Here is a 25,010-nt window from a genome sequence, read left to right as displayed (position 1 = left end):
GATGCAAGTTTTAAAAGCATTTGAAGGGGGGAGTGAAGGTGTTCTGAAGAAACATATTTAATTGCAGAGTTGCAGCAGTGTGTCTGCAGTAAATAGTGTAATAAAGCTTGAGCTGGGAAAGAATAAAGTCCTCCTCAGCTGATTCTGCTTTAGCTGTATGTGCTTGCCTACAAAAGGCAAAGTAATTAACAGCTGTCTCTGGAAAACCTTAATGAGTACAACAGAAAGAGAGAGAGAGAGAGAAATGGAAAGAAAATTAGCTTGCCTCACCAGTTACCCCCAAAATGTAAAAAAAAAGGATAAACTTTTAAGTATGGCCACCAAAATGCAAATCATAAAAAAAGTAGTTTATCCAGGGATGCATTTTGAAAGCAGTCTTCAAGGGGTCTCTAGAAGGGTCACAGTGTTTTTGTTTACTTAGGCAAGCCTTACCTGATCTGGCTGTTCTATTTCACATGTGCACATGGTTAGTTTTGAATAAAAAATCGGGTAAAACATCAGTATGCAAATAGATCTTATAGTACCTTTGAGACTAATTCTGCAATGCCTCTGAGGAAGTAGACCTAGTCTATGAAAGCTTACGCTACAGCTTCTTTCACACAGTCTCAAAGGTGCTACAAGATTCCTTTGCATACTGATATTCCATATTAACTTAGCTACTAGGTCTCTGAATTCTACTCCATTTGATGAAACATGTTGAACTGGTCTCCTTTTTTGTGGTGTAGGGACCTATCTCTATTCTTTTCGAGTTATTTCTACCCCTGGTATCAAATTATATGTTAAAGACATAATATCCAGGAACACATCTACTTTGCTAACTCAGCTATCCCTGTACTGTAAAAAGATATATTTTCTGTAATATATTCCACAACAGCATGAACTTCTCAAGGCAACCATGTCTTATGGATCCAACTGCTTAGACAAGTCTAAAGACAGAATATGAGAGAAGGACTGTTTATATGCCAAGTAAAAAGATGTTGAAAGTGTGGGGAATGGGGTTGGACATCAGACCAACATTTGGTCAACTGACAAGTCAAGAACAATCAGATTTGAAGCATCAATATCATGAGAAGATGATCATCACCAGGTTTCATGCATGCTGATTCCTAAATACAAACAGCTGTAGTTGTGAGAAATGGCATTAAGTTAGAGATGCAATGAATTTGTTCAGTGCAGTTCCCCCAATATAATATTACCCTCCATTAAGCTTGTGAGGTAGATTAGTCTACAGTCCAAAACACAGTGCAGAAATAATCTAGTTTGAGATCACTTTAACTACCCTGGTTCAGTGCTAGGGAATCCTGGGAATTCTAGTTTATTGAGGCACCAGAACGTCTCTGGCAGATAAGGCTAAATGTCTCACAAAACTATAGATCCCAGGATTCCCTAGCACTGAGTGCTAAATCAGGCTCAAACTGGATTATTTCTGCAGTGTGTTTTGGACCTAAATGTATCCCAGCAGCTCAGTGCCATCCAATGATATTCAAGGCTGAGTGAAGATCTCTTGTTTCCCTGATCTTAATCAGATACTAAAAATTTGTGGCTTTTGCCAACAATTTGTTTGAGATGCCTGCAGTAGGAGAACCTCCACTGTGCTGTTGGGTTTACACTGACTGCTGCAGGGCTATGAAGTAAGCAGCCCTGACTTGTCTTCAAAGGGTGCCACCACCAATGCTGGCCTGCTTCCTCACCCACACGGAATCTATGATTGCCCACAGCTAGAGGGAAGCACTCCAATACAAGGCAGCTTTGTGTGTGTGAAACATTAACAAGCAACCCCCACAATCCACATTATTTCCATGTATTTAAATAGATAACTGCAACCTTACCTTTTTGAACAATTTTGTCCAAGATGTTGAAATAGTTCTTTTGAGCTGCCCCACTCAATGAAGTCAACTGGGATTTGGCTATTAATTGCAAAAGCTGGAAAAAATAGATCATATTAGAAAACATGTAAACCCAAATGAAGCATTTAGTTGTGCCCCCTGAATACATAAAACACAGAGGCAGTGGTGGTGGTGATGGGTGTGTGTGTGTGTGTGTGTGTTGGAGGGGGGGAGGACTATTGTCTATTTTTTTCCCGTGGGGCCAAATGTTAGACTGTGAGCATCTCAGGGCAGGGACTTACCCCCTTGTCCTCTGAAACACAGACACACTCAGTGCTGGTTATAGGGGATCTCGAGCATGGCACCCTGGGTGCAAACTAAGGGCCCGGACAGACAGGCCAAAATAAAACTGCTTCAGGTCATTTTGGGGGTATGCTGTTTAAATGACACACACATCCTAAGAGGCCAGAAGCTGTGCCAAAGCTGCACTCCAGTCCTTTGGCATGGTTTCTGGCCTCTTAGGACACATGCATAATTTAAACAGTATACCTCCAAAGTGACTCGAATCAGCTTTACTTTGGCTGTCTGTTCAGGCCCTAAGAATTCTTAGGCTGTACTTGATCATCTTGTACCTGTACAAAATGGAGGCCAGAGTTTATTTGTAGTCTAAGTCCGAGAATCTCCCAGCCATCAAGATAATTTTCTAATGTCTGCTGGAGACAGCAGCACTATTAGGATGGTGAGCCTTCGACCATCTTTGGAGTGCTGCTAAATGCCTAGTCTTGCTACTCTGATGCTATTTGTTATTTGCTGTCAATCTGACTTTCAGTGATCCTATAAAAGAGAGCCTCCCCCCCAGGTGTCCCAGTCATAAACTGTCCTGCTCAGGACTTGCAAACGCAGGCCTGTGGCTTCCTTGACTGAATCAATCCACCTATAGTGTTATCTCCCACTTTTTCTACTGCCTACTTTTCCTACTTTGACTTTACCAAGAATTATCATCCTTTCCAATCAGCTACATAATCATAACTGCCTCAATTCAGTCATCTTCTCTTCTAGTGAGAGTTCAGGTTTGATTCGCTCTTGGACTAATTTATTTGTCCTTTTAACATTCCATGGTATCCAAAGAATTCTTCTAAATGACCTTGTCATTTAATTTTTATCCACTTATTATTATTCAACAACAGCTGCTTGGAACGAAACTAAAAAAAAGTTAATAGCTGCTCTAGAGAAGCAGATGAGCAAGTGAATGACACTTCTGCAGATGCTATAGAGGGAATCCTTAGTGGGTATTTGAATCCTGGGCTCTGCATCTCACTGATCCATGCAAATTCCCCTTTCAGCATCACAGCAGGAGTCCATGTCACCTGTGTGCATCCATTTGTCAGCACTTCCTGCTAACATCAGAAGCTCCTCTAAGAGTTACACACAATTCCCTTCATACTGAATTCTGTTAACTTTGAAACAAAAGATATTTATTGAGCAGTATGCTTTTTTAAAAGGAGTACCATATGAAAGGAAGAAGCAACCGGTTCCCAGTTATTGCATGGTGGGTTTGGAAATTAAATCCTCCAAAAATAGTATTTCTAAAACATTTTTTTAACTCTACACTTTAGTAGCACGCCAGTGAAGAACAGACAAACATTGGTCATCTCCCTACATTTTTGCATTTTTTAACTCTACACTTTAGTAGCACACCAGTGAAGAACAGTAAAACATTGGTCACCTCCCTATATTTCTGGCACAGTTTAGGCACAATTCAGCTACACTGAAACAAGGTTACATCTCATTGCTCTCAGTGAGGATGTTAAGGCAGATCACAGATAACATTAAAGAACATCAAATGGAAAAGATGAAAAAATAGTGGGGAAAAGGCACACTCAGCATATTTATACTTGCATGATTGTTGTACTTTGGCCACATCATGGAAAGACATGAATCACTAGAAAAGACAATGATGCTAGGAAACATAGAGAGCAGTAGAAAGAGAGGAAGATTGCATATCAGATGGTTGGGCTCCATCTGAGAGGTCACAGGCCTGAGCCTGCAGAACCTAAGCAGAGCAATGAAGGACAGGGGTTCTTACAGATCTCATCCAATGGGTCACCATGAGCTGAGGTTGAAGGCAGAGCAATAACAATGATTAGAAGTATGGTATTTAAGATATTTGGATGTTCAAATATACATTTAATATATTTATATATTATGTGAATTGATGTATGTGAAGAGAGAAGCAGGGGAAGCCTGGTTTCGGCCAGTGAATCGCAGCTCAAGAGGGAAAGGATATAAAACGGAGGCTTGTCTCTGAGAGAAGGCAGATTGGGTAAAAGATGGCATAGATATAGAGTAAACTGCTGTGATAGAGATAGGACACTCAGATGGTTAAATAGCTCAGGGGTTAATGTGTTATCTAAATGTGCTTTAATGCATTATCTATATGTAGTTTGTGCATATTGGTTGGCTAATTAAAGGTAACAGTGTTTTGTGAATTTTGGATGTCTTAATAAACAAGTCACCAGGAACAGATGATATTCCAATTGATCTGCTGCAATCCATAGAAATCCCAGAGATCCAAGTGGGGTTCAGGAAAGAAGGAGGCACTAGGGATCACACTGCAAACATAAGATGGATAATGGAGTGCACCAGGGAATTCCAAAAGAAAATCAGTATGTGCTTTATAGACTATAGCAAAGCCTTTGACTGCTTAGAACGATCACGAAAGGCTATTGAACACCCTTAAAGACATGGAAGTGCCAACACATCTCATAGTCTTGATGTGGAACCTGTACTCAGGACAAGAGGCTACTATCAGAACAGAACATGGAGAAACAGAATGGTTCCCAATTGGCAAAGGAGTCAGACAAGGCTGTATCTTATCACCCTACTTGTTCAACTTATATGTTAAACGTATTGTAAGAGAAGCAAGTTGGCTAGTAATCCCAGCTGGTCCACTGGTTCTGTATTAACCATATTGTACTAAGCCCCCATCCTAACAGAAAGACTGGATCTCTAGAGAATCAAAACCTATGGCTGCCATTCATGCAGCTTGTTCCAAGGTTAATCTAAACTTGGAGATGCCCAGAACATACAGAATGTCCCTGGAACTATGGCTTGAGAATGACAAAAAGTATGAAAGATGTTTGAAAAGCTGTCAGGAAATTAATTAGCTAGGGCAGAATTCAGCTTAAGAGTGCAAAGCTTGAATTTCTATGATTTCATGGTGGTTGTGGCAGGCTAATTAAAATAGGAATATATGAATGACAATTAAGAAAGTATACATTTTGAAACCATATGCTCCTGTACAATTAGTAGTTATCTTCTGTTTAACAAAATCTTGTTCACACATCCACGCCTCTTGAAGGCATGGATTAGTAGAAAAATAAATAATGCTAGGAAAAGAAGAGGGTGGACGAAGGAGGGGAGGACCACAGACCAGATGGATGTACTCAATCAGGGGGGTTACAGCCATGATCTCATAGGGTCTGAGCAGAGCAGTGGAAGATAGGGAATCTTAGAGACGTCTCATCCACAGAATTGACTCAAGGGCAGCTAACAACAAGAAGGACCTTTTAAGCACACTTGTAAACAACACAGATAATACAGGTACAAAAACATTGGGTTTTTTTTTAAACTATGTGAAAGCTATAACTAAGGATACTGGTATCTAACAAAGGTTTAAAGCTGGTTGGGCAATGTGCGACCAACATGCCACATGTGGTCCTCTAGACCTGTTTTTGTACCCCACAGGAGTCAATTTTTTTCATATTTCTCCATGTGCTCTAGGAAGCATGTGGAAGCAATTTACCATGTTTTTGCTCCCAGGTGAATTTAGGTCCAGTTCTTTTAAACAGGAACTGAACAGAAAGCAACTTCCAGTTCGCATCCTGTTGTTAAAACGGCCTCTTGCAGGCCTAAAACGACCTGGGAAGCCAAAAAGGGTGGTGAGAACATCTCCATGTCCCCTATAGGCTGTTTGCAGGTGTGTTTTTTGCAGAGGGGTTGAAGCCCTCCTAAGCCTCCTGGGGAGAGCTAAAGCAGCCCCCTAGTTTTACACAGTTGCCCACGTGTAAAGCAATACAGACCCTAAGCAAATAGCCCTGTTCCTTAACATGAAGTACTCTGACATCTACTTTCTAGCTACAACTAGCTTCACTACATGGAGGAGGAAAGAGACTAAACACATTAACATCAGTAAATCTTCCCATGAAGTAAAAATTATTTTTTGAATATGGAAAGCTCAGAGTGCACAAGTTTTAAATCAAAAAATGCAATCACCATCTGATTGTATGAATCAGCCCAAGGCCAATCCAACATATGTTTACTCAGAAGTAACGTCCACCAGACTTTTAATGGGACATTTTCAATTTCTCCCCATAAACATTTAAGACAAACATATAAGTATATATGAAGATAGGTTTCTGGTAAAGATCCACATTTTAAAATGTAGATTTTAGATTTTGGTTTGAGTCAGAACCCTAGCTATCTCTAAATGGAAATTATTACTGCCACTAAGGTAATTACTGCCACTCCTTCCAAAATCAGCAATACTGTATCTCTATCAGCCCTCTGTTTTAACAATAGTATTCAGAACAATGTTCTGTACTTGACTGAGAACTCTGAACCCCATCCCCAATCCTGATTTTTATGCAAGTATGCATAGATGTCTAAATAAAAACCAGTCTATGTGCGGTCACTTTGAGGATTATCATTCTGGCAACAGACTGGTATCTAAGAATGCTGAGACAGACATCCAAATATATTTCATAGTTTAACCAAAAAATGAGAATCAAAATACAGAATTTTAACATGTTATTTGTTGTCTTGTTCTTATTTTAAGTATACATATCCTGTCTTAGCAACTAGAGGATTTTTTTTAAGATTGTAAGCCTGAGGGCAGGGAACCGTATTATTAATAATAATTGTAAGTCACCCTGAGAGCCTTTAGGACTGAAGGGAGGGGTATAAATACCATAAATAAATAAATAAATAAATAAATAAAGGCAGCTCACCAACCAGGAATAACCACATTATAGGATGACAAATATAGCAGTTCCTGTTCCCAGTAACATTAGGAAAGCACAGCACTGACACAGACCAACAACAGTTTCTAGGAACAGAAATCAAAACCAGGGAAACCCTGTATTTTTACTGTCACTATGATTATTATTTTAACATTATATAAATAAGGGACTTTTAAAGGCTTTGTTCTCCTAAAAGGATGTACCAGCAACACTGGAAGAAGAATGACAATATAGATATTAGTAAACTCACTAAAAGCAGCCTCAAAAGGAGAGAAGTTGAAGGCTCATGAACTGGCAGGAGGAGGAGCACAACTCCAACGAGAATACACTGTGAAGCCAATACTCTGGTTACTGTTGGAGAAACATTTCCTGACTGCTTAAGCCAGGGGTAGACAACCTACAGCCCATGGACCGGATGAGGCCCGGCAAGGCCTTGGGACCGGCCCCAGCCCGGTCCTGCCGCCAATTGCCACCGGAGCCTTTGGCCTCTCGCGTGAGGGCGTGGGGCCTTTGGCCTATCAGCAGGAGGCAGGCAAGGTGGGGCAATTGTCTATAGAAGCCTCAGAAACATGCATTCATATTAAAAAAAATTAAAAATCAGCAAATTTTTTTGCGTGTCCTCCTTTTTTTTTTTTTTAAAGTGCCCTCCATTTGAAAATTTTGTCCTACATTTGTCCGGGTTTATTTATTTATTTAATTTTTTTTTAAAAAATATATTTAATTTTTTATTTTTTGGCTTCGGCCCCCCAGTTGTCTGAGGGACAGCAACCCGGCCCCGGCTCAAAAAGGTTGCCTACCCCTGGCTTAAGCATTGTTACAATGGAACTCACCATTCATTTTTAATTAGACAAATGGAGGCAACTGCTTTCTCCCAGTTTGAGCTAAACTTTCTCCAGAAGGTCACCAACATGCAATGAGCTGATTATTTTTTACAGTTCAGTGAAATTCAAACATGGAACTAACACAGCACAAAAACATCTTACTTTAACCACGTAATTGAATCTTCTGATGTCCTGAATTGCACTTGAAAAGTCTAAGCGATTGAAAGCTTCTCCTAAAGTGCAATAGCCATGCCTCTGGAAAAGAAAAGTGGTAATGTATGTCAGCTATCCATACAAAAAGAAAAAGCTTCTTTAAAGGATGCATACAACAATGGTCTTGAATGTACCACCCATACAATGGTCCATCTACAGTCTCCTCCTGTTGCACATTCACTAAGCTACCCAGCAACACTACACTAGAGCTGGGAGACAGCATGAAAGGAAGACAAATGAGATTGCTCCTTAAAGAACAGAAAAAACCTTGGTTCATTCTTCCCTTTCATTCACCAATGGCCCATCTCTCATGCTTGGACACATTCCCTTTATCTATTTACAGGAAGGCACATGTACTGTGTTGTACTTTTGCTTAATCAAACTGGCATATAGAAGGTATGAAAAAATTACAGGTGACTGATAGCTGATACTGAAACTTTGGAATCTAAATTATTCCTTCTAATCAATGTGAAGGAAAGAGAAACAAAAATACGATATTCACCCAACTCCCATCCCCAAAAACTAGTTAGCTTGTCTCCCCTCTGATAGCATACCTATGTAATTTAGTTTATTAAGCATATAATAAAATATATTTCTCTAGGCATTGTGCAATACATTTTAACATTAATATAATAACATTGCAATAAAAGCATAATGAAACCAGTTCAGGTACCAACTTAGCATAATACGATGCAGATGCAAAAATTAAGATCACCATCAGGTACCAGAGATAAAACCACATAACAGGGACTCAGATTCTTAATTAAAGGTATTAATTAAATACCATACAGTATATTCAGTGTATGTAGCACTTACTTCTTTGGTACTTTCTTTATGGACATATATCCATTTCTCACCATAGAAATCTGGAAAAAAACCACAAACAAAACCAAGTTTCTTTTTAATGTTCCATTATACAATGCTCATAGTTACAAGAGGATGACAGATATTATGTGTGAAGAACTGGAATAAAACAACTATTCCTATAGGCAGGACCTCCGGAGACATTCTCTCCCTCCAGATAAAGACTGACACAGACTTTGATAACACAGGGATCTACCCAGTGCTGGACGTCTGCATGCACAAAATCAGAATCCTGCATAAGGAGAGCGTCTCCTCTCCCCGTTACATCCACCTGAGTGCCTGTGGTCTGTGAAGCCCTCAGTAGCCACTTTGAGGGCAGCTTCCATGGCTGCAGGTGGGTGAGAGGATGTGGAGAAACAGAGGGTATTGATAACTATGTTGAATTTAAGTCAACAGGGCCAAGGAAACATTTGTTTGCATAATATATTTAAGGAAAGGAGAATTCTTAAAAACTCCAAACTATACCATGCTGATCTAGTTGGAGCACCCTGTATGACAGCAGACTATGTATATCTCATGAGCTGGATTGGGAACTATGGCGCATTACAGACCGCCTAAAAGTGGTGGTCTGCCGGCGCTGCTGGTTGCTCTGTGAGGGAGCCGCAGCAGCCAAACCGGCGGCTCCCGCGCGGAGCAAAAAAAAGAAGCCCCAAAATGGCGCTTCTTCCCACGGCGAGGTTATGACACCGCGAGGCGCCAATGGCGCACTTGCGATGTCATAAGCGCCGCATGATGTGCGGACGCTATGCGTCCAGAACGTAATAATGGTGGCGCCTGTGTATATAGAGCGCCGCCATTATTTCGCCCCCGTCACGTGCTAGGGGTGAGGCTGGTGTGGACGCTAGGTCCCCGGCCAACCCCTAGCACGTGATGGGGGCACCTCAAGAGCCTGTCTGTAACTGGCCTATGTCTGCAAATATTCTGCACTTGGGTTCTTTCTTCCTATCTGTCAGAGAGCAGGTAGGATCAACATGGTTGACAAGTTGATTTACATTCTGATCAGACACTGTTGTGTGCATGAATCCCTAGAATAATATTTAAAGCCATTCCCTGATGCAAATAATTATGTTGCAAGTGGGCTGAAGTATAATTGATTTCAGGGGAAGCACACTTTCAAGCAAGTAACTATAAACCCTGGGTATTATTTAGAAGTGTCTGAAATGAGCTTTTTAATCTATCTCATAAACCTACAGCCTATGTGCTTGTAACAAGTTGCTTTATTAAAGTAAGCTGTTGGTAGAATAAATGAACATCCATATGTATATGGGAGGAACACATGCCTTAAATAAAAACACATTATATTTCGATTTTCCCTTTGTCAATTCTGCCTAAAAAACATCCACCCATCCCTCTCTCTACATAGATATTGGTAACTGCACATGCAATAGCAGAATGCCTATGTGTTCTATACTTCTTATATACACTAGCATTTTGTTTGCATTATGTTTTTGCACAGCTTTCACTGAAATACAGGTTTTTATTTACAGCGAAAAAAAATCTTATTTTTTATTAGATCTTAAAGTAAAAATTAAAATTAAGTCTCACACTGAGATTTTGCATTGCTTCTAAAGTGATCCTTCTTCCTTTTCTTGGTTGTAAATTCACAGTCAGCATTATATATTTCTTCATCATTATCCAAGATGCTGGAAGAAGAATACATATATACATTTCAGCAAACAAGCTAGTTCCCAAAATGCATTTGACATACTGAACAATTCATGAATATTAAAATCCATAAATAGGCAGGAAAGCTCATAAAGGTTTTTAGCTAGTTAGTCATCTGCAGCCTTGAAAAAAAGTAAGACCCCCTTCTCTTCCATATTATAAAGCTTTCATTCTTTGTGTGTGTGTGAAAGTGTCCACTTTACACATATAACATCCCAGAGTGACTCTGGCCATTTTGGCTTGAGTATATCACATAAGCAGGCCTGAGAAAGAACTGGACTACTTTATAAGACAATTCCCAGAATGATTTTGCCAGCATAGCGCCATTAGCTGGATGAGTGATCATTCCACAAAAATGATGAGCCTCACCCCGGGAAAACCACATTTGTGATCATGGTGTCTCCCCTGCCAAGGTGAGAGCTAGAACAGGTGTGAGCAAAGTGCAGCCATGAGCCCGGGGCTATTTTTGTGGCCTACCAGCTGTTAAAACCTTTGTTCCCCACAAGTCATTTTAAGGCTGGAAGATGCTTTTTTCCCTTCCAAACAGGAAGTAACTTTTGTTCAGTTCCTGTTGTTAAAAGAAGCCTCTTCTAGTCTGAAAATGGCCAGAGAGGGCTAAAAAAACCACAGAGAAATGTCCCCCATCCCTCTGTAGAAGAATTTTGAGACAATACTTTTCTTTTATTCTTTTGTCTTGCAAGGTCTCATGGAGGACTAATGATGTCCAGCCTTCCACAGTTGCCCATCTCTGTGTAATATGGATCATAATAGAACTGCCAGAGGCAAAACAGCAGTTATCTATTTAGAAATTTAAATCCGAGAAAACTAAAAACCAGGGAACCACCAGGGATTGCAAAATTATCACCCTGCCTATCCTCCATTCTGGATTACTGCCATTGGCAAGTCTTTCACTAAGTTATCCTGAAGTAGGCAATGGACATTAAGATTTCTGGAGTGCTGCATTTGACTTCCCAACAAACACATACAAGGTTGTATTGTGAGTTGCCTTCAACAGGCTTAAAAACAAATAGGTGACAAATGTGTGCGCACATAAATATAACTTTAAAACTGGTCCATTAATCAAAGCACCAATGAAACAATTTCACTTAATGTTTGCACATATGAAACACAGAAAGCAGTGTGAACACTAAATATTAAAATACACATATTCTGAAAACGTCTACAGATTTTAAAACTGATCCAGTCTAAGTAGTAACCGTGTATTTAAAAAATAAATTGATGTACTGTCTTAGTGCCAGAAGTGGCACTGAAGACAACTTACAACAAAGTCAGATAAAAATAAACATACTAAAAACTTACACATGGACAGTATAGCTTTTAAAATTTGCAGTCACTCCCAAACTGGTGTCTGCTCTTTGCAACCTCCAAAAATAGACAAGAACCTGGCTGGCAAAAATACCCAATTTTTGTGCACAAAGCAACTGCGTATGTTCAGTCCTATGAAAAATTATGGCAATTTGATAATACTGTGCACTTATGGCTCACTGTAGTATCTTATCATGATAAGGTTTTGTCTACTTCACTATTATTCCAGGTTGCTTAAGCTCTGTGGAAAGAGTAGTTTGGTGCAAAAAGGTACCAGAAGGTCTTCAGATATACCTAAATTTTAACATTGGTGTCTAAAAAACCCTCATTTTTTTTTCACAGAACCAGATGTGATATCAAGACAAAGCAATCGCCTTCCCAGAATTCTGATAACTTAAGATGGTCTTCTTTGCACAAAGCAGATCACCTCACATAGATGAGGAGAACTGCTGAAGCTTTACAGTACAACATTTACAATAAAAATTAAATATCTTCCCATCTTTATTCCCTGACAAGAACATTGTATACAGTACAAGCATTTCCCCCAATTGCTAGTGTTCACTTTTAATAAAACAGCTGAGTTTGTCAAATGAAGGTATTTATCACTGTCAATGCAGGTTTACAAAGCATCTACAATCTAACCCAGACGTTGTAAATCACCAAGACAAGAAAAAAGAAGAGTTGGGGAGCGTTTGTGTCCACGTATTTAGGATTAAAACAGCAGTTATTTACCAAGTTGGTTAGTCATCAATTTAACAGTGGATTTTAAATATCAACAAAACACTTAATAGTAGGGATTCACTGATTCTGAAAGGATTTCAAATCCTTAAAAATTAAAATAAAAAGAGAGCTCTGGTAGAGTGATCGGTCCTCTAGAAATCTAAACTTAATATCAAAAACAAATCCTTCTAATACCTATTTTATATGGACCCCCTAGCCTTATATAGAAGTTTGACTGCTCATATGCACAGCTCAAATGGGGATGGGAATGAATGCATGTCCTTAAGTACTCCTTCCAAATGTTTCCAGTCAAAGGAGTTCAGTAACTACATTCAACTCAACACAGTTACAGAGCCCTGTACAGAGTTTCTCAGAGCACAGTTTCCCAAAGAGTCCATAGATGGGTCCATGCCCATTTTCAGCAATGGGGCATATCTCTTTTCATTTAGTCCTATAAGCAGCCAAGAGAAACAGCTTCTGCAAAATGGAAAACTGTATTTGGCCCTAAGTCTGAGAACCAAATGCACAGAGAACTGGATCTACATGTAAGATCTACTACAGAGGAAGCGCCTATGCCTAACATTTCTTAACTTGCATGGAACATGATAGGGTACCTTTTTTTTTTTTTTTTACATTCTTTTATGTATATAAGTGAGAATCTGGCAATTTTCCACTAAAATAACAGAAGCTAATAGCCAGAAGGAAGATAAAAGTTTTTATACTACAGTTATTGAACAGATGTCTGTATTATAAATCAACATCATGTGCAAGTTGAGTAACATTGTCTTCTGGAGCCAAAACAGGTGCAACCAAAATAAAAGTGAGGCCCCACCCAGCCCAAACCTATTCACAACTGTGCATCCACCTAGTTGTTGTTGTGTGCCTTCAAGCCATTTCTGATTTATGGCAACCCTAAGGCAAACCTATCATGGGGTTTTCTTGGCAAGATTTGTTCAGAGGGGGGTTGCCACTACCTTCCTTCTACAGTGCACCAGAAAGATTTTAGCCCAGATCCTGCTACTCAGAAAGGGAAATTGCAAAATACTGTAAAGGACCAACTCCATGTACTCCCTGTGCTCTGTTATTGTTGTGAACTAAAGAAATCAGCCTTCCTTTACCATCTATATTCCCCCTTTGTAACCTATTGAACCTCCTGCAGCACTGGAATTCCAACACTGGGTAGAAAGATTCTTAATAAGTTTTAAAATTACCTAATAGAATCATCAGACAGTCATTTCTGGTTTAGGCAGCATTCCTTTCAGCTGAGGAGGAGTCCTGCCTTTACACACTGGCCTTTTAAGTGACAAATCAGTAATTCTATATGCACCTGCCAGCTACCAAATCTGTCAACCTATTGGCCTAATTCTGGCAAAAACATTTTTACTATTGACTTGGTGGTACACATATTAGATACACACCCAGCCAGCTTCCCTCATGTTTTTCATTCTCAGAACTGCCTGCTTAAAGACCCTTCCCACCTTAGAAACTAATTGTAAGGGAAACATGAAAGCCTTTGGCTCACAGAATCTATCTTCTGGCATGCTTGATTATACAATAACCAAGAAATTACTCATAGTACATAAAAAGTATAAAACAGATAAAAATACTGAGTACACAAATGTGAGATTTCATTTCTCTGCTTGTTTTCTGTTATTGGTGTTTCCCTTTCTTAAGGTTTGCTGTTACGGGTCTGAGGGGAAAGGCACAAGTAGCTTCTCTGTCAGACTTGCCGAGAGGGAGAGTGTGTGCGTGCATGTGTGTGCTGAAGAAACTCGGTAAGGAAAAGGAGGTACTCCCCTGGCAGTATCTCTTCCTCTACCCCATCATGGGCTGCAACAGGCACCATGTGCTTTTCTTCCTCCACCGCTGCTGCCTTGGACTCTCTGGGCTGGGGTGAGGAGAGCCTAAGGCAGCAGAGAATCAGAAACCAGTGGGAATGGAAAATGGTGGAAGCAGAAAGGGGAGGGTTGTTATCTCCCTGCTGTTGCCACCAATGGCACTTTCCTTTCCCGCCTGGCCAGAATCCTGACAAATCCTGGATGAAGCTGTTTGGTAGCAAGAGCACTCCACTAGTGGCTGGAGTGAGGGGTGGTGGCAGCGGCTGGGTGTCACTCCTCTCCAAGGTGTCACCCAGTGCATTGGGGTTCTGGCCCCTAGTGACACTACTGCTTGCAGGGCAAGTGTTTGTCCATCCTCCTTCTCTGTCACTTGGCCTTCTCCTTGGGAGAAAGCCGGGCAGCGGAGGAGTCTTGAGGGGCAAGCGGTCACCTGTCCTCCTTCTCCCACACAAATAGCCCTCTCCTCAGGAGGACGCTGAGCAGAAGAGGAGTCTTGAAGTCATTCCACATTCTCATGGGTTGCCCAAAATCGTTTAAGGGCTGCACGCAGGCCTCTGGGTCGTTTGTTGTGCAGACCTCCTATAGAGTATAAAAGTTGTTCTGTTCCAGAACTGGGTATATTCTCAGACCTCACCATGAGTTATTTCAGTGTTAAATATGGACTCACATTACTGATATAGGATAAATGTTGTCGTTGCTGCTGTGTGCCTTCAAGTTAGTTCCAACCTATGCTAATCCTAACGCAAACTTATCATGGGGGTTTCTTGGCAAGATTTGTTCAGAGGGGCTTTTCCTTTGTCTGTCTCTGAGACAGAGTGTATCACTTGCCCAAGGTCACCCAGTGGGTTTTCATGGCTGAATGGAAACCCAAACCTTGGTCTCCAGAATCATAATCCAATGTTCGAACTACTGCCAGCTTTACAGCAGCAGATGATGCACAGTAAAGCCAATGATAGAACTCGGCCCCCAAATAAATTCTTTTGTTCTTAAGTGCCCTCGAGTCAATCTCGACTCATGGCAACCCTATGGATGAGACATCCCCAAGACCCTCTGTCCTCCACTGCTCTGCTTAATTCCTGCAAACCCATACTCGTAACCTCCTTAATAGAGTCCATCCATCTGGCATGTGGCATTCCTCTCTTCCTACTTCCCTCCACCTTTCCCAGCATTATTGTCTTTTTCAATGAGTCCTTCCTTCTCATGATGTGTCCAAAGTACGACAGCCTCAGTTTGGTCATCTTGGCTTCCAGGGAGGTTTCTGGCTTGATCTGCTCTAGGACCCATTTGTTGTCCTTTTGGCTGTCCAAAAGACCGTCAGCACTCTTCTTCAGCACATCTCAAATGAACTGATTTTCTACTCAGATTATATCTGTCCAACATTCTTCATCTCTAGAGAAATGCTCTTATGAGTGGCTATATGGGGCACCTGGGTTAGAGTGCACCCATCTCAAGGCCAATGGAAGATGGATTCCCAGGGATTATATAGTGGTAAGCAAACCAAGAAAATCAAAATGCACATGCATGACCTATCTCCCTCTTCATAACTATGAGACATGTACAGGCAAGTTGACAACAGAGGAAAATTCACACTTCTAGCCTGTTTTCAGATTTCCTATCTTTTCCTAGCCTCAAACAGCCAAACTAATGCAAGAAGCATCATACTACAAATCATACTACAGACTCCTCCTTTATACTGCACACCTGTGAACATTTGGTCATGATGCTAATATAGACTGGAAAACTCATGTGCCTGGCAGCAGAGGCCCAACTCACTACAATAGTCTTCTTAATAGAGAAAGTTCTTGGTTCTTTTTCCTTCCTTCATGTGAGTATCTAGTGGTATATTTTTAACAGTTGTTGGGAGAAAAGGTGCTTTGATTTTTAAACTAATGCATCCTTTATGTCTTTGTGTGAAGTTCAAATACCGAGTCCCTCAAAGCCAGCAATTTCAAGCTTTTTACAGCAATAACCTAATTTCACTGACATGGGTCTAATAGCCCATCTCATATTCAACACAGTGGAGTCCCCATGGCAACCCTGTATCAGTTAATTAGATGGTTATATTACTCCTGGCCACCATGTTATTATTTTAGGTAATCAAAAGTAGCTTTCAGCTACCATGTTATACAAAACTGATGTTTCTTCTCAACAAAATATATGTTACCTGCACCATCACACGTCAATACTTAATTTCTATTGCCGAGACACAAGATGTTTTTCAATCTTTACTACACTGTTACTATAATCTCATCAGTCCAATGAGGTAAAAATCTAGGTAATTGGTTATAAAGTAGTAACTATATGCTATGCAGCTGGCTAATGTCTGCAAATGTTTAACTCCAGCAGAGTTACTTTGCCAATGCTCTTAAATTCACAAAGCAACAGTCTTTGTTTACTAGCTCATCAAAAGTTCTTTTAGATACGTTGAATTTTTAAGACCAATATCCTATTTAAAATACATCTTTCTGGATTTTCCCCTCCCTACAACTTGGAGTTGTCAAAATGAATTCTTTTTGCATTAACACCTGGTGGGAGTTTTGTAATCTAAGAGCCTATTACATTAAACCTAGGCCGTGTAGGACATCAGGAAATGCAGGTCCTATCATAAGGCAGAAAGAGACAGTGTCGTCCTTCTTGAGGACAGAACTGTATGTGTTGTTGTATACCAACAACAACATTCGAGTAAAGGTTCAACTGGCAACCCCTCAGTTTTTGTACACAGAACACTGATGGGGGCACCATATTGTTGTTTACTTCAGTTTTTTGTTGGCCCCAATATCTACTGATCTAACTTTACCGCTGGCAACCATTCATCACATGGATTCAGAGGATTGTTCTAGTCACGATGGGGACCACCAAGGAGACAATTTCTTGTGTGTACTAATATATAACCTATGACAAGTAAACATAAATAAAATTAGGAAAATGTGTATCGTTATTCAGGTTACGGGAGGGGGGGAAGCCTTTCCTTTCCCATTACCTCCTAAGAAACACTTACACAGCATGACTGATGTCGTTAAGCCGATTGTTCTCCTCCTCAAGTTCTGAGCCGCAAGGCTCACATCGCTTCCAACCATCTTCTGTTTTAATCCACCTCCACCCTGGAGACCGCCAGTCCTGGCCCAAAAAAGGCATGGTTTCCTTAAGGCAAGAAATGATCAATGCAGTTTTATCAATTTTACCATCATGGCAGTATAAATAATAATAATAATAATAGGATTTATTTATATGCCGCCCAATCACTGGGAATAAATAAAAATCTTTAACATCTATCACTCCAAGAACTTTTATTGCAAGGAAGGAAAACACACGCAGTGTGTCCAAAACACACTGCGGAAATAATCCAGTTTGACACAGCTATAACTACTCAGGCTCAATACTAGGGAATTCTGGGAACTGTAGTTTTGCAAGACATTTAGCCTTCTGTCAGAGAGCTCTGGTGCCACAATAAACCCAGGATTCCATAGCACCAAGCCAGTATAGCTAAAGTGGTCTCAAATTGGACTATTTCTGCAGTGTGCTTTGGATCTATGACAAGGTATGGTCACAAAGATAAAAATGATCAGTGGCTACTGGATAACTGAAACGTCATTTACATGAAGATGTGAGACACAGTGAAAGAAAAGCATGCCTTCTGCATTTTATAGGACAGCACACCTTTCCATTACTAGCTCTAAAGCACAGGCTATACTGCAAACACACAGGCTGCAACCCCAAAACAGTTTAATCTAGATTAATGTGTCTCTAACACATCATTCATAATAATTTCCTTATACTGCAGTCAAAGTGTTTACTGAGGAGCAAAATGAAAAATTATTCTATCTTTTCAAGGCCTGCCTATAAGAGAAATGGGGATTCTGATTTCTTTCACAGTGCTCAGAAGGAAGAAGTGGCAGTTATCATGTTGTCGACTCCGATTTATGGTGGCCCTTTCATGGAATTTTCCAGATTTATTTCAAGCTTCGCCATTTCCTTCCTTTAAGGCTGAGTGAGTGACATGTTCAAGTCACCTAGGTGTTTTCTGTAGCTAAGCAGGGATTTGAACCTGGTCATACACCATTCAAATCACTAAACCATGTTGGCACTCTGTGTCTATTACTCTAAAATGTCTCCTTTATCTCCTTATTTTCCTTTCAGGATCGTAACTCATGCCTATATTCCTAACCTCTGTTTATATGTCAAAGAGATTTGTCAAAGCACTTTGGAGGCCAAGACATATCTTCCCAATTCTAATGATTGCTACCATAACAGCTCGCTCCATTTATCAAAGCAACAACAATGGCATTCTTGATATTTCATGTAATAACACATAGAGAGGTGTGAATTAGCATACCACAAGTAGTCTTTTGGAATTTTTACTGCTTCTCAAAGAAGACACAAGAGCACAAGAACAGTTTACAACAATTACCATAAATCATCAGAGGTTAAGAATCTATTATTTTAACAGTAAAGATTCCTTCACATGTGATAAAAGAAGGGATCACAAATTAGGAACATACTAAAGTAAGTATAATTAAACTGAAATTCCACAGTGTGCAAACAAAACCCACCTGTAATAAGTCAAAACTTAAAGGTAATATCAAGAAGAACTGATTAGATCAATACCCTGTCTGGTCCTGAGTCGTCCTGTGTCTTCCCAGTGAGCAGCCAGATGCTTAAAGGAAGCCTACCTGAAGGATGTGCGAGCAATAACCCTCTTCCTCTATTGCCCTTAGGACAGGAGTTCTCAGCCTTTGACCCTCCAAATGTTTTGGACATCTAGAGAACTTCTTACCACTGGCCATGTTGGCTAGGGTCCCTGGAGGGTAAAGTCTAAATACATGGAAGACCAAATGTTGAAAACTGCTGCCCTAACTTCAGGTATTCCATTTCTGGTATTCGGTGGCAAGCAATCTCTTATACCAAAGACAGCATAATTGCTATTGTAAGCACTAGCCACTGACAACCTGATCTTCCTCACCATCACTTTCAACGGCATCTAAGTTGGTGACCATGACATCTCTCATGAGCAATTTCCACAGTTTAACTATGAAGCTAAATGAAGGAATACTTCAATTTTCAGACTTGAATTTCCTGTCACTCAGCATCATACAACCATTGCATTTGTATCCTTGATCTATTATGAATGTTAGAGAAATATTTTATTTGCACATACTTAATAACCCAAACAAATCAATTAGCAACTTTAAAGTTGCTTATCTTTCAAAAATTAAATGTATTAACTTTTAAAATATAAAACATACATTACCAAATAAAAGAATAACTCCATTACACACATAACATAAAACACCTAACAGAATACTAAATATGTAAAACCAACTATTCTAATTTACTCTCCACCCCAATCCCCCCAAAACCTCACCTTATACAAAATTAAAACACAAAATTCCTGGAACACAACCCTACTTAAAAAAACTAACATTACCTATATTGATTTCCCACTTCCCAAGCCTGAAAATATTTATACTTAGTCTACATCAGTTCTCACAAGGTTGCTTATCTTAGGATCCTTTTACACAGATAGATCACACACGCAAACACTTTAACGTTACAAGGGCATCTGTTCCCCCCACTTGCAAGTATGGTGCTACTACATCGATTTTCTTTCTTCATTACACCAAGGAGAAAAAGTTATTGTTGCTGTTGTTAGTTGCAGTAGTACTATCAATGTTCATCCTGCCCTTTCCTACTCCCACCATGTACTACTTAACACATTGCCACTACACACTTGAAGTGTCAAAGATCCCAGCCTCTGTAGGCCCATTCTGGACTGGCACCTTTGTACTACAAAGTGGCAGAGTATGCTTATTACATTTTCAGAAGAACGACAAAACCCAAGTGAAGCCTGTAAAAATATAGGGCCTAAAATGACAAGTGTAGTATATGGTTAAACTCCGATCTATTTTGCTTGTCTTTAAAAGATAGTGGAAGTACTGTAAAGTGAAATGATATTTCATTGATAAAAGGAAATTAACTAATAACCCTAGTCTCTTACTTCAGGATGCATTCTCCAAAGCAAGAGGCGAATGGAAGACAGACAAACAATCTCCTACTTTTGGTCTACAATATGACTGATCATTTTTCTTCTTCAGCCCCCTCTCTGCGTCTGTAACCTGGTTTATCTGCTATATCACTCACCTTTAAGGACGGGTGTTCAATGCCACTTGTGGCTATGTTCTTGTACTGGGCTTTTATATACCTCTTCTTTAAATGAACCCTGCTGTTTGCGCAGACATTTATGTTTTATTACCTAGCCATGTAAACAAGGCATTATTCATTACATGTATAGAACATCCTTTCTAGTAACGACATCAAGGTGGCACAGAGTGGCTCCGACCATGAGATCAATGTTTTAGTATACAGAAACACTGCCATATTTGGCATTTTACAGGTAGATAAGATTATGTAAGTTTAGAGCACAGCAGCTGACCTTGCCAAGAAGGCAAAGCTCAGACAGTATGATTGGCCTAAAGTCAAACATTGTACATACTGCCCAAGTGGGAATTTGGACCCAGGTCACCCCCTAGTCCAATATTCCAACCATGACAGTAACCTCACCATATATGGCACTTGGCAAGTAGTTAAACATACTTAGGTTCAAGGAACAGGAAGTTAAGCAGTACTACACCACAAATGGCACTTTACAGAGATTCATAATACGGTCGGCTCTTGGTATCTGCTGAGGTTTGGTTCCAGGACCCTCCGTGGATACTCAAATCTGTGGATGTTCAAGCCCCATTATATACAATGGCATAGTAAAATGGTGTCCCTTATATAAAATGGCAAAATGAAGGCTTGTTTTTTTGGAGTTTATATATTTTTGAAATGATTTTCAAACTGTGGATGCTTGAATCCATGGAGGAAAAAATCAGTGGATATGGAGGGTCAACATATACATAAGCAAATTACAAGGAGCTCACTGTCTAAGATACCAATGAGGAGAACACAATGAAAGGGGCCTTAATACTGATTATACGTTTTACCTTTTCAATGGCACATCCACACTACTCTCATCTTCACCTACCAGGCGAGTACAGGGACACCTAAGTTGACTGGGGTCCAAATCACACTGCAGAAATAATCCAGTCTGAGACCACTTTAACTGCCCTGTCCAGTGGTCCCTAATTCTAGGAAGTGAAGTTTTGTGGGACGTTTAGCCTTCTGTGTCAGAGAGCTTTGGTGCCACAATAAGCTACAGTTCCCAGGATTGCCTAGCACTGAGCCAGAGCAGTTAAAGCAGTCTCAAACTGGATTATTTCTGCAGTGTGTTTTGAACCATAGGAAACTAGCCCTATTCTTTCCATGTTATTTCTACCTCTGGTTCCAAATACAGGCATCCTGACCAAGAACACCTCTACCTTGTTAACCTAAGTATAACTGCAATCTTAAATTTTAGTTCACAAAATACATAGAGAAGGAAAAAAATACAGAGTAGCAAAATATTGGCCTACGCTTTGGAAGATGGTACTCCAAATCCCCGCTCAAGCGTAAAAGAGCACACTGGGTGGCCTTGTGTGACTAGTCACACACTCTCAGCCTCAGAGGTAGATTTTAATTGCATTTTTCTTTAAATTTTAAAAACCTGTAAAGTTTTTAAAGTGTTTTTAATCTTGTGACACGCCTTGGGTCCCTTTTTGGAGAAAGGCAGCATAAAACAAAGGCAACCCACCCCACCCTCCAAAGAAGCTTGGCAAGAAAGAAAACCCTGGGATAGGGCTGGACTCCTTGATGGCACATAGCAACAACAACAACAACAACAGCTCTCTCATTCCCTGTGTGTGTGTGTGTGTGTGTGTGGACTTTGGCTCTGGAGACCAGGATTTGAATCCTGTCTTGGCCATGAAACCCACTGGGTGATATTTATTGGGCTAGTCACACTCTCTCAGCCTCAGAGGAAGGCCATGGCAAAAAACCTCCCCTGGACAAATCTTGACAAGAAAGAAAACCCCAAGATAGGGCCATCGTAAGTCAAAAATGACTCAAAGGCACACAACAACAAACACATATCTTTATACACACATGTACATTCACACACAAACACACACACACACACATATATATATACAGCCATTAAGGAAACAGAGAAGAGGCTCTTTCTTGAGAATGCAACACAGGCCTTTTACTTGAGAAAAAGGGATTTTGTTTGTACATTTACATGTAAATGACTCAAGGCACACAACAACAACAACAACATACACACAGGCACACAGATTCACACAGACATTATATACATGTGTGTGTGTTAAGGAAATGGGGAAAAGGCTCTTCCTTGAGATTGCAACACAGGCCCTTTCCTTGAGAAAAAAAGGAATGATTTTAACATTTACATGAAAATGACTGAAAGCACACAACAACAACAACAACAACAACAACAACATATACATATATACTCTCACACACATTTATAATAGCCAAAGAGCTTTCCATCCTTTCCTATATATATATATATATATATATATATTCCTCTCTCTCCATATATATATTCCTCTATGTGTGTGTGTGTATGTATGTATATATATATATATATATATATATAGAGAGAGAGAGAGAGAGAGAGAGTCCTATATACATACACATATCTATATCTATCCCCCCTATTATAGGAAATGGGGGGGGGGCTCTTTCTTGCCAAAGGGCTCTTTTTACAGCCTGCCCTTTCCCTGGGTGGCTCTCAGCTCAGTGGAGAGGGCCCTTGCAAGCCATTGGCAGCAATGCTAAAGGGCCAAACCCTGCCTTGCAGAGACTCCCCTCCTCCACCTTCTGCAAAGAGGCTCTAATGCCCCCAGCCCCCTTGGGCTCCCTGCCCTCTATCTAGTCTTACCTCGAAGGGAGGCCTCTGCCAGCCCCGTCCAGGGAAGGACTTCCTCCTCCCTGCCTTCTTCTGTCCCTAAGGTCCTCTAGCCTGACCCTAGTCTCCAAGGCGTTGTTGTTATTGACGGAAGCAGCCAGAGGGAAACTTCCAAATTGCCCCCGCCCCGCCCCGCCCCTCCGCCTTCTTCTGATTGGCTCCGGCGCAGGGCGCTTGTTGCCACCCGGCATTCGGCCTCCTCATTGGCTGCTCAGGGCATTGTGACGCTCCCGCCTCATGTGACGGGGAGGAACCTGAACACGTGTCAATGTTTTGGTGGGGAGCAGGAGAGAGGAGGGAGGGGGCGTGGCTTGGCTTCTCCTCTTTCCGCGCGGGCGGGGCAATGGAACGCTGAGGGGGAGTGGGACGCGCGTTAAGGGAACCTGGGTTTGGGCGCACGTGTGAATGGAGAGGAATGCGGGAACACGGGTTTGAGGGGCGGAGGGACCCAGGGTTTGAGTACCGCGTTAAACGTGGTAGAAATAGAGAGTTTGGAATATCTGTAGCATCTCTGTGAGGGAACATCGCAGAACTATGGAATAATTACTGAGGAAGAATAGAAGGAAGGAAGGAAGGAAGGGCCAAGGCCTGTTGGTGGACCCAAGGGATGGAAGCAAGGAAATAAAGGACGAAATGCAAAATAAATATAATATAATAACAACAACAGCATCTTATTTCTATTCCACCTCTTCAATATGATCAAGGCAGCTCACATAAATAAGCATATAACATAATAAACATAATCCCATTATCCTAACAATAATAATTATCATTATCCTGGATCAGGGAGGCCATGGGCTTAAATTTACAAGACCCTGAAGCAGAAAATGGGAAGACCAAGGGTCTTGGAGGTGGCACCTTTGAGACTTGGTCAGGGACATAGCCAAGGGGGGGGGGTTCTTGGGGTCCGGACTGCCTTCCATTAGAAAAATGAATGGCGTGTGCTGCTGTGCCACCGCACCCAAGCCCCATTATCATGGTGGCACTTAGTCTGGACCCCCCCTTCCCAAAATCCTAGCTATGTCCCTGACTTGGTGCATCTACACTGTAGAAACCACTGCACCACACTGGCTCTCTGGTTACAAATCACCAGCGTTGGCATTCAGTTTGGCCACTGTGGAAATAATGCCGTTTGGCACTGCTTTAAGGGCTGCAACCCCATCCTATGGAATCTGTAGTTTTACAAGGTCTCAGAGCCTTTGTGGCTGAAGAGCAGAGTATAAATATAGTACTACAAACAAACAAAGTCTTTAGCCTTCTCTGCCCAAGAGTCATGCTTCACAAAACTACAGGCCCCAAAATTCTGTAGGATGGATGGAGCCCATGGAGTTAAAGTGGTCTCAACCTGTACTATTTCTCCAGTGTAGATGAACTCTCAGCATCAAATTACAACACTGAAGTCCTATACTTGTTAACTGGTTGATCACCCATGGAAAAGTATAGTGGGCCCTTGGTGTCTGCTGGGGTTTGGTCCCAGGACCCCTCCCTCCTGTGGATACCAAAATCCATGGATGCTCAAGTCCCACTAAATATAATGGTGTCGCTGTACAAAATGGGGAAATCAAGGTTTGCTTTTTTGGAATATATATATATATATATATATTCCACATGCCAATAAGCAGAGAACAGAAGGCTACGTTTTAAAAAAAGTAATTAATTTGCAGTTGTAGTTCCATGGTCTCTGTTAGTATTGTTGTTGCAATTTTTGACAGCATCTATTTCTGGTCTCTTAGGAGTTACTAAATTAAGTTACTTTTACATCCAAAACATACTGCAGAAATCATCCATCTTGTGATCGCTTTACTTGCCTGGGCTCAATACTAGGGAAGTAACTTTGTTCCTTGTGTGTTTAGGATTTGTATAGGGCC

At 40.7% G+C, this 25,010-nt stretch overlaps 1 protein-coding gene across 4 annotated transcripts in view; it reads right to left on the bottom strand.

Annotated features, from left to right (window-relative positions):
- Window positions 1-23,203, bottom strand: part of FBXO25 (F-box protein 25) — a 34,608-nt gene extending 11,405 nt beyond the window's left edge. Inside the window, exons 1-6 of one of the 4 annotated variants that reach the window (XM_089531062.1) lie at window positions 23,116-23,203; window positions 17,293-17,435; window positions 10,291-10,388; window positions 8,698-8,747; window positions 7,831-7,923; window positions 1,830-1,923 (exon numbers count right to left, since the gene is read on the bottom strand). In XM_089531062.1, the coding sequence (XP_089387188.1) occupies window positions 1,830-1,923; window positions 7,831-7,923; window positions 8,698-8,747; window positions 10,291-10,388; window positions 17,293-17,429 (472 nt within the window). In that variant the 5' untranslated portion in view covers window positions 17,430-17,435; window positions 23,116-23,203. Of the gene's footprint in view, window positions 1-1,829; window positions 1,924-7,830; window positions 7,924-8,697; window positions 8,748-10,290; window positions 10,389-17,292; window positions 17,436-18,899; window positions 19,187-23,115 lie in introns of those variants that run through there. The other 3 variants (XM_089531060.1, XM_089531059.1, XM_089531061.1) reach the window with 3 other exon arrangements.
- Window positions 23,204-25,010: the final 1,807 nt, after the last annotated feature.

Source organism: Sceloporus occidentalis, unplaced genomic scaffold, assembly GCF_023333645.1.
Source record: "Sceloporus occidentalis isolate IW3139 unplaced genomic scaffold, rSceOcc1.0.p SCAF_6, whole genome shotgun sequence".
NCBI classification, from domain to species: domain Eukaryota; kingdom Metazoa; phylum Chordata; class Lepidosauria; order Squamata; family Phrynosomatidae; genus Sceloporus; species Sceloporus occidentalis.
This window is presented reverse-complemented; position numbering and strand designations above follow the sequence as displayed.